General features: G+C 38.8%; 1 protein-coding gene across 2 annotated transcripts; it reads right to left on the bottom strand.

Moving 5' to 3' along the window:
- Window positions 1–247: 247 nt before the first annotated feature.
- On the bottom strand, window positions 248–9,242 carry mrpl19 (mitochondrial ribosomal protein L19). Of its 2 annotated transcripts, none has more exons than XM_064341023.1 (7): window positions 9,138–9,242; window positions 8,837–8,957; window positions 8,573–8,691; window positions 7,852–7,986; window positions 7,530–7,711; window positions 4,369–4,586; window positions 248–3,735 (listed from the first exon to the last, which is right to left on the bottom strand). In XM_064341023.1, the coding sequence occupies exons 1-7, from the start codon at window positions 9,205–9,207 to the stop codon at window positions 3,609–3,611; spliced, it is 972 nt and encodes a 323-aa protein (XP_064197093.1). In that variant the 5' UTR covers window positions 9,208–9,242; the 3' UTR covers window positions 248–3,608. The 2 variants fall into 2 exon arrangements, with proteins under 2 accessions (XP_064197093.1, XP_064197094.1); XM_064341024.1 differs by lacking the exon at window positions 248–3,735 and adding an exon at window positions 4,112–4,242 and having other exon boundaries at window positions 4,318–4,586.
- Between the last annotated feature and the right edge of the window lie 649 nt (window positions 9,243–9,891).

The raw sequence follows: 9,891 nt of genomic DNA, 5'->3' as shown, positions 1-9,891 counted from the left end.
TTGCCACCTAGGAAGCATCCTAGAAAAGCTGTCTCACTGAGCAGCTGACTTCATTTGGCAGGTAAATGTGTTCAAAGCCTCAGTTGACAAGGGCACAATTTGCATGGGTTGTAATACAACCATGAAGACAGCAATGAGGCATACAACTGATCAGTCATTCCATAAGGCTTTTACACCAAAATATACTGCCAAGAACTTTCAGAATGACACATCCTATGTAATCCATGTATTCCGATCAACTCATACATTCAGGAATCAGTGGGAACAGAATGCATTTATTCTTAGTTTTGTGAACGCATACCCAGATTATTGATTCATACAGTTAAGAAGCTACTCTGAATGAGGACACAGATAATTGCCTGGTATAGGCACAGGACTACCAGTATTATAAATCGCATCCAGTCTGCTGAAGTTGGTATAACTTTCTCACCACCTACTCAACCCAGCTCCTGGTCCAAATAATGGTTCTATCCCGCCTGGACTACTGCAACTCTCTTCTGGCTGGACTACCGGCATCTGCCACCAGACCCCTGCAGCTCATTCAGAATGCTGCGGCTCGTCTGGTCTTCAACCTCCCCAGACACTCCCACGTAACTCCCCTGCTCACTACCCTCCACTAGCTGCCTGTTATAGCTCGCATCAAATTCAAAACATTGGTCCTAGCATACCAGGCAGTCAAGGGATCAGCCCCAGCATACCTTCACAAGATATTCAAACCCTACATGCCAGCCCGATCCCTCCATTCTGCTACCTCAGGACGCCTAGCACCTCCCCCTCTTCGCACCTGCACTTCCAGAACACGTCTCCTGTCTGTTCTGGCCCCACGATGGTGGAATGACCTCCCTGTGGAGGTCAGAACAGCTGAGACTGTGACCCATTTCAAACGACGACTGAAGACCCACCTCTTCAGGCTGCAACTCTCCCCATCCCTCCCTTCCCCCCTGTAAATGACTAAAACTTAGGGTTGTAACTAGGCAGCTGTTTCATAGGTGACTTAGTTGATGCGCCTGTCTTAACGACTACTTGTATTTTTATTTATTTTTATTTTTCCATAGATTGCGTTGTTGCCGTTCTCGTTGTTAGTGTTAATCAGTTTAACCATCAGGGTCCAAGTTGAACTATGCAGTTGTTCCCTGTACTTGGACCGGTACTTCTCTCTAGGGGTTTCGTCATACTTGTTCCTGGTTATGGTTATACACTTTGTTGTACGTCGCTCTGGATAACAGCGTCTGCCAAATGCCTGTAATGTAATAATGTAATGTAATAATTGAGACTGAAGGCTCAACTAAGATATGACAGCTGCCCTGGCCTGTCATGAAGAAAAATAAATCGATGAGCTCATGTCTGTGCAGCACAGCTGAGAAGAGCATGTGAGGCCACTTCAGCAGGCCCGTTTAGTCGAGCACATACAGTACTCACTCAGGGTCATAAACATGACAATGATCCACATGAGCTCTGTGCTGCCACCTATAAGCAAGTCCTAATATTAAACCTGCATGAGCAATACTCCCAGTTCACGTTCAGGTTTTAATAGGTGGTTTTATAACACATCAATTATATCCAGACAGATAGCTGTCCTTTAAGATGCATGAAAAATATCCATTTCCCTTTTGCCTGTCAGAATCAAGACACCATGAAAAATATAGCTTGTTATTTAGTCACTTACTGGTAGATACTTTGTAATTTAACTCATTATACTGCAGTCCAGGGATACTAAAATCTGGACCTCAAGGCTGGGAGTACTGCTGGTTTTCATTCCTCCCGTCTAATCAGCACTGGTTTAAACCTGGGACCCCAGGTGACTTAAATCTCTGTTCAATCAGTGGCATTAATCAGTCAATGAACTATTGGGTAGAAAAGAAAACCAGCAAGCAGAACTACAGGCCTCAATGGCCAGATTTGAGTTTCCCTCTTGTAGTCTATTCTAAACAATCTATATTTTTGGAAAGTCAATTCAGATGGAAGAAAAACTCAGAATATTGTTTTCACACGCTATGTTTCTATGTGGTGTTTGTGTCCCAGTTATTGCATAGAAATAAGAAACAAAGACTATTTAGGGGCCACAGCTTAAAGCCCACGCCTCTCCTTGAGCAGTAGTAAAAGTGGTATAAAATTTGCTTTTCCAACACAGTATATTACATTACATTACAGGCATTTGGCAGATGCTCTTATCCAGAGCGACGTACAACAAAGTGTATAACCATAACCAGGAACAAGTATGACGAAACCCCTAGAGAGAAGTACCGGTCCAAGTACAGGGAACAACCGCATAGTTCAACTTGGACCCTGATGGTTAAACTAATTAACACTAACAACGAGAACGGCAACAATGCAATCTATGGAAAAATAAAAATAAAAATAAATAAAAATACAAGTAGTCGTTAAGACAGTTGATGCGCCTAAGTCACCTATGAAACAGCTGCCTAGTTACAACCCTAAGTTTAGTCATTTACAGGGGGGAAGGGAGGGATGGGGAGAGGTGCAGCCTGAAGAGGTGGGTCTTCAGTCGTCATTTGAAATGGGTCACAGTCTCACCTGTTCTGACCTCCACAGGGAGGTCATTCCACCATCGTGGGGCCAGAACAGACAATAAAACATAAATTACATTAACTTTTAAAATTTAATCAGCAGCACTGTAAAAGCTTGTGACTGAAATGCGCTCACCTCAAGGTAGTAGGGAAAGTAGTTTTGGTATACTGTGGTCTCAATTTTAGTTACATCTTGTGGTGGAGGCTTGCTGCAATCTGACTGATTATGGCGTGTTAACCAGGCTGTTTTACAATCTGTCATTTTTCCGAAATTTGTGATTCAACTTAAATATTAACTCTGCATTGGTCTGTTAGCAAAACACACCTCCAAGTAAGGCAGAGAATTAACTTTACACAGGAAATGTATGGTAACATGAAATGTGTGGATTTGTGAAAAACTGAGTTTGAATATCTTTAGCCTAGGTGTCTGTAAACTTTTGGCCTCAACTGTATTTTAATTGCAATGCACGCTAAATGTATTAGACTAACTAGACTGTGGGGTTTATAAAAAAAAAATAAAAAAAATAAATAAAAAATAAAAAAACTTAAGTTAGATAAGATTTCACACAACTTAATTACCGCTCCCCCTCCCACTGTAAAATGATTGGATAGACTTCCAATAATTTGTTTAATTGTAATTAAAGCCAAAGGAGGCTATTTAGAGTTGAGTCAAAGATTATTTTTAGGCAAGTAAAACACACCTTTTTGTGTTATTGCAGGTAGAAACTGAAAAAATATTATACTTTATTTAATAAAATGTGCATATATATTTTAACTGAATTCTGTTCTGCTTAAGTTATTTTAAAAAACACAGGTGGCCTAATACTTTTGGCCTGTACTATATGTAAAAAAGAACCATGAGAGAGAGAGTGCCTACATCTTGTGGAATTATAGTGTTTTGTAACAGTTTTGTCTAGGGTGTCTCATGATGAAACGCAATGAATATTGCATTTTATCAACAATCAAATGAGCAGCATCTGATATGCTTTTGCAATTTTGTATGTCATACAACATCCAAGCTGACCAAATTTTTGGGAAACATCTACTACACAAATAATTAAAAAATTACTACAATATACATTATATTTTGTGGCTCAAACATAACCAGTGCAATTTATTAAAACACAAAACGCCACAATCAGTCCAGTCCTCTGACTCTTCAATCCAGAAAGCAGGGGTTGATAAATTCTCAGATTTTGAGTCCACCCTGAGGGCGTCATAGTTAAAAAACATTTTTAGTTAGTTTCATTAACCAAGATTTTCAGTTAAGCAAAAAAAGAAGTTCATTTCCCTTCTTGTGCTTGCCGTCATTTTTGGATTGAACAATTCCATCATAACTTTCCAAATCGGAACGCTAGTGACATTCAATTTTGGCTCTGTCAGTTTTTGTATGCGATGAAGGCATTTTATATTTTTACAGAAGTATCTAACAACCGGCTAGCCTTATAATGGCAGTTACTGGCCCATGTAGGGATGTGAATTTCACTAATTAATTACGGAATACTGATTTTTCAGACCCCAAATGCGATCAAAATTCAATCACAAAAATACAAACAAAATTACAGATTGAAATATAAAATGCCTCTTGGTCCACAAGCATTTTGCTTTATTTCTGAACATCGTCATGTGCCATCATCTGTCAAGAGGGAAAAAACTCTATGTGCCCTCTTATTACATACCCAAGTCCTTCGCTTCTGGTTGAGACATTTAGGGTCTCAAAACCATTATTCCCGATTATAAAGGAAACATCAGGGAGAACCCAATAACTGCTGAGCCCAGCCTAGATGACCCTCTTTCTGACAAAAACCTGCTGTGACCCTGCACGTAAGGCGTAGCTCACTTGCTTGCCTCCTCCTGCAACTCCTGCCTGAGGCTCTCCTCCAAGGAGGTGGTGTCATACTCCTTGAGCATGTCAAACTCCAGCCAGGGTTGAGCCCATTTCTGGGCCTCTTCCATCTTCTCTAGAGAGAGGCACAGGTCAAATCGGATGCCCTGGACCTTGTATTTGGGCCTTTCCCAGCGCTTGGACCAAGGCTTTGGCTTCATCTTCACTTTCAGCTGACAAAGAGGGCACAGACAAAGAAGGTTTACTACATCAGTAACTTACTTTGCATCCAAATTTTTGGGTTGAATACCACAACTTATTCTACAGTTACCAATATACTCTGAAATCCACTTATTACATTGCAGTACATCCTCAATCTCCCTCTTGTGCCTACTGAAGCACTTAACATTATGTTAGTAGTAACACTGATAACTCAGCATCATCTCTGCTCTTTGGTCAACTCTTTGCACACTTTTGTACATTGCTCTGGATCACAGTATCTGCTGAATGGCTAAACATAAAACCCCAGGGATTATTCAGAGCTCACAAACAGCATTCCCTCTATAAACTGGAGTGTGTTACAGTAATCACTGGAAGCAAATGTTTCCTGAAAGGACCTGACTTTCTGCCCGTCATAGCTCATCATTTCACATACTGTCTAGAGGATCTAATGAGCTTCTGTTAATAAATATATATATATATATATATATATATATATATATATATATATATATACGTACAATTAAATGCATTTAATTGTACGTATATATAGAGTGAATGAGCATGAACTCTAGAGGTTAAAGATATTAAAATATTTTAGTGTGCATACAACAGCACTTTAACAGCATACATACATTTTTGAAAATAGAGATCCATAGGACCTTTGCACAAGTAATGGACTACACTGAGCAACTACAGCTTTTGGCAATAGGTTTTAATACCCGCATAATTAGGGACACCAGTGTATCTAGGGCACATGACCCAAAATAAGTTCAACGTGCATTACCATGTAAATCCCCATGGGGCACTGTAGACACACCAGTCAAAAAAATTTTCATGCATTTGTCCAGGCAGAAAATTGTGCTAGACTTTCCATTCCCAATCTGTGACCTGGATATTGACATCAAACTGGATACTGCTGTGCTCACACAGCAGTGAGAGTTTTCACAAGACTATGGATTAGGGGCATTGGGCTGGGCGATTTGGCGAAAAAATTCTCAATATTTTAAAGCTTTCTGGCGATGTACCATACATATCTCAATATCTCATTCTCTGAAATAGCATGGAGTGATGTTCAATCAGAATCATAAACTTAATGTAAACAGGCTATATTTAGTGCAATCAGATATGCACAACTTGTACACAGACTCAAAACAATAACAGTGCCCAGACAAACTTATGCCTGCGCTAAATATTGTTCCAATTTATGATTTTTTTTTAAAGCCTGTGTGCAAAACAAGTCATCATATGCAAGATACAAAGCTACAGCATAGCCGTAAAATCAAAATAAATTATTGCACTTTGGTTTGATAACACAGGATTAAAAGGTAAAGACAAATTCTCCAGATATAAAATGTATAACAGAGGTGACCGGGTGGGGTTGAGGACAGAGGAGACTTCGATTGTAAACACAGGTCCACAGCAAAAACTAAAAAATCTGTATAATATGCCTTTAAACTAGAGCAAATAAAATACCCTCAAAGAAAATACATTTTGTCATTAAAGATATGCAGAAAAAGTACTTTTAACCGGTTGGTCATGAATAAGAATTAATTTCAAGTTTAAGTTTTGACTGCTTTCCAGTTTGTGTGTAACCTTAGACATGCTAAATTATCTTCAGTAAAATCTTTTTAATTGCATAAGAGAATGAGACACCAAGATAGAGTGCCCTGCATGTGCCACTGAAGCACCCACTTTACACACGATTTTCAACAGAAACCACTTGCATTCAAAAATGTTGGCGGATGTGTGTGTTATTGGGAAATTGTCAGTTTATTTATGAGGCATCTGCCGACTTTCAACATATATTTATAGAACATTATGCGATGTAATAGGACATTATTCCATGCAAATATCTGAAATATGCAATAATGGTTTATGCAAATATGCCATCTCTTTACAATGGACTGAATTGGAAATGGTTTGGGGTTTGGCAATTAAGTGAACTGTATTATCACTATCCTACACTGTTTTTGCATAAATGTGCAAATTGAACTGAGTAATACCATTCTGAAAAACCTTTTGTTGTCACAAGGTAGCCTACAAGTAACACCAGTGACAAAAAAGGATGGTGAAAGCATTCCAAGTGAATGTATAAACACTATTTAAACACATTACGGTGCCATTTTTGAGGATTCATTATGTTACAAGGTTAAAATTGTACCCTAAGTTTTGACAAAGGGACAAAATGAAAATGCATTTCAAGAAGTACTGTAATTCCAAATACCACTATCCTATAGCATGACCCCATACAATGTGTTCAGAATTCAGTAAAGGCTATACCTTGGGATCATTTCTGGGCCTGAGGTGAAAAAATCTTTCCAAATATTGTGCAAAAGGCAAAATGAGACTAGTCTGTTCTAGCAAACTCCACTGATGCAGAAAGATGCATCTTCCTATGGACAAGGACGATGGATTTATCCTGTGCATCACCAAATGACAGAGGAGACTGTTAAATAACTGACCCCTATAAAATGTAAATCACATTTTATTGTTACAATTAGTCTGACAAATTATTGTGCAGACAATATAATTACAGTTTTTATCTGCAGACCTACTTTTTCCATGGCTGAGGAAAAAAAAACATTACCAATGATCTCTATAAAGCAGCAGCCAAACAGTGTGGGAACACTGCTGTCAATCATTGTCTGTGCTGAATTACTGACAATTGATTTAGATTACTGGGGGGATGTAATGTGATAACTGGCTAACAAGAAGGCTCTATTGACCTCTTAGAGGTACGACTGAATTGCAGGTTAGAATACTGCCCAAGATATCCTGGTGTCCCTGCCGATTATGTATGTAGAACTTAGACATGCATTTAATAAAAATATGCAGCAATGCACAGCTACTGTGCTTCCAGGCAACCGAAAGCTTCAGGTACCGCAATAATCACAAAGAAAGGATATGTAGATTATGCAATTATTTTAAGGAAGTGGACATGTAAAAGCACTTACTTGATTGAGAGCCACCTCCCCGCTAATGGAAGAGGGTACAGGCTTCATGTTTATGTCCACTGTGCTATACTCAGGCAGGGCATCTCGGAGGTACAAGAGATTGTCATCCAGCCTCTTCTCCAGCTTCAAAACCTCCACCTGCTGTATGCGGGGGTTGTAGAGTTCAAAGCAGATCTCCACACCTGGAGCAAAAACAGGACAATTTTGACCAGCTACGCAGAAAACATTGCTATATACAGAACAAACATGCAGGGAATTCCCAAGAAAAATAATAATAATATGCAATGCAATAATAACTGTGAAGAAAATTGCATTAAGTTACCTTGACCATCAATAATGTTTCGGAGGACGAAAGTGGCTCCTAGGCCCTTGCCCGATCTCTGGATACATATACCCACAAAGCGGTTGGTTTTTTCACTGGCGTGTGGGTCCCACATGGTCACCGCTAAAATGCTTCCTATAAAAAAAAAAACCTTCTGCATTATTAAACATAGATCATTCAAATGCTGGTAAATATTGTTTAATACAGTGGTTCTCAAACTCCTGGGGGACCCCTGCGTATCCCAATTTTCATTGCAGTCTATCACCTGCTCACTTAAGGCTGTTAAACACATGCGTTTAGGTTCTTTCATATTTTTGTCCTTTAAACTTATTCACAGAATGCAGATTTGGATTGTTATCATTTGCTTTGTCTTTGAATTCTTCAATATCTACCAAATGATTCATTTTAGTCATCAGGTATCCACACACTAACCAATTAGGAAACTAATTATTCATTCAGTCTTTAATTCGATTAGTTAAAAAACCTTTTACCTCTTTATGCACTCGATTGTAATGTACAATATGTAATATGTGAACATGGGATGTTTATTTTTCATGGCATGCATAGCTATTTCTGAAAAAATGTGGCTATAGAAACTAATTCCGAAAAATGAACTGCTTGTATTAAAAGGACCGAGCTTGAGAACCACTGCTTTAATGCAAAAATGTAGTTCAAAATTATCCATTGTCACGTGTTTACCGAAGAAAAAAATCGGACTCACCAACATAAAATTCAGGAATGTTCAGCGTCGTTCGTCGTTTTACCATGTCTTTCCTTTCAAGAGCAAATTTCAGTGGATTTGTTCTCTGCCGAGGCGGGATGAATTCGGGGCTCAGGAATCTCAGGGCAAACGGAGAAAGGAAGGTTGGATTTAAGAAATGTATTTTTATCTTGAAATAATTTCATCTTTAAATTAGGGTTGTGAGAAGAAGTGATCGAAACACACTAAACATACACTGGGCTATAAATGAGAAGCTAACGTTACCTGCGGACTGGTAGCTTGTGAGCGCTGTCGAGGATGACGGGTTTCGTAGGTGGCATGAATTTAGGTGGCTGATCACTTTCTCCTCCTGCTGCCAGTCGCAGTAAAGATGTAGAGAGAAAGCCTGATGGAACAAGATAGTTAACGTTAATAGCTACAGATTCTGTGCGCATTTTTAAGCAAACCCCAGCTGGCTCGACACAGAGCATATTCTTCATCTAACGATAACCTTGAAAACGAACTTGTACACACAGGGACGATAAAAAGTTATAACCAGAATAAAAATTAAAAAAAAACGACTCACGATGGTTTTTTCCTCCAAATGCTCTCAAAGAGCATATCGCCGTGCATACGCTCCGCGCAGTGGAAGCCATGCTTTTGCTTGACCTTCTAGAACAACTACGGGGTCCTTGATGGGACAAACAGCGGATATATTGTGACGTCAATAGTTAGTTGCTATCAGCAGGAAGCTAGCAAGTTTTACTTTAAAAACTGTGTAAATTATTTATGTATTTATTTATTTTGTGCCCATTTCCATCTTATTCCCCGAATGGTAAGTTTTATATGAAGAAAAACACGTTTTCAACGTACATGAAGATGCCAAGTTACTCACAAAGAACTGTCTTTAAAGTCATTAAAACGAGCAAAATCTAGGCCTGCCCCTGCCGTTGAAAGAACTGAAACCAAAATTAGGCCAAGTTATAAGAAACAATATTGCCTCTTAGCTCTTTAGTATTAACACAAATTAATCAAGCCGTATTCCAAAGCAATGCTGCTACTTAATATTTTTTTAATTATTTCAAGTAACTTGGCCCTGTATTTTTTCATCTTACCATCTGAAGAGAACGTGGTCAGGCAGGCACAAAGTTTATCTTTTGAATATATTTATTTATTGAATATATATTTTGCGCGTGTATCCGATGTTTTTATTGGCTGATGTAGCTAAATGTCCAGTTGTGGGCCTGGAGCATGTGATGATGTAATCCGCGGGGGAAAGAATAAGGGGGAGAAAAAAAAAAAAAAAATCCACTACATTTGGGGCTTTTTTTTGTGTGGAT

Source organism: Anguilla rostrata, chromosome 6 (assembly GCF_018555375.3).
Source record: "Anguilla rostrata isolate EN2019 chromosome 6, ASM1855537v3, whole genome shotgun sequence".
Lineage (NCBI taxonomy): Eukaryota > Metazoa > Chordata > Actinopteri > Anguilliformes > Anguillidae > Anguilla > Anguilla rostrata.
This window is presented reverse-complemented; position numbering and strand designations above follow the sequence as displayed.

Bases quoted from the DNA above. Each gene is read 5' to 3' on its own strand.
- mrpl19 (XM_064341023.1), bottom strand. From the start codon at position 9,207: ATGGCTTCCACTGCGCGGAGCGTATGCACGGCGATATGCTCTTTGAGA. The intron at 8,958-9,137 runs GTGAGTCGTTTT...TTGTTCCATCAG, and splicing joins ATTTGGAGGAAAAAACCATC to GCTTTCTCTCTACATCTTTA. The intron at 8,692-8,836 runs GTAACGTTAGCT...GTTTGCCCTGAG, and splicing joins CACAAGCTACCAGTCCGCAG to ATTCCTGAGCCCCGAATTCA.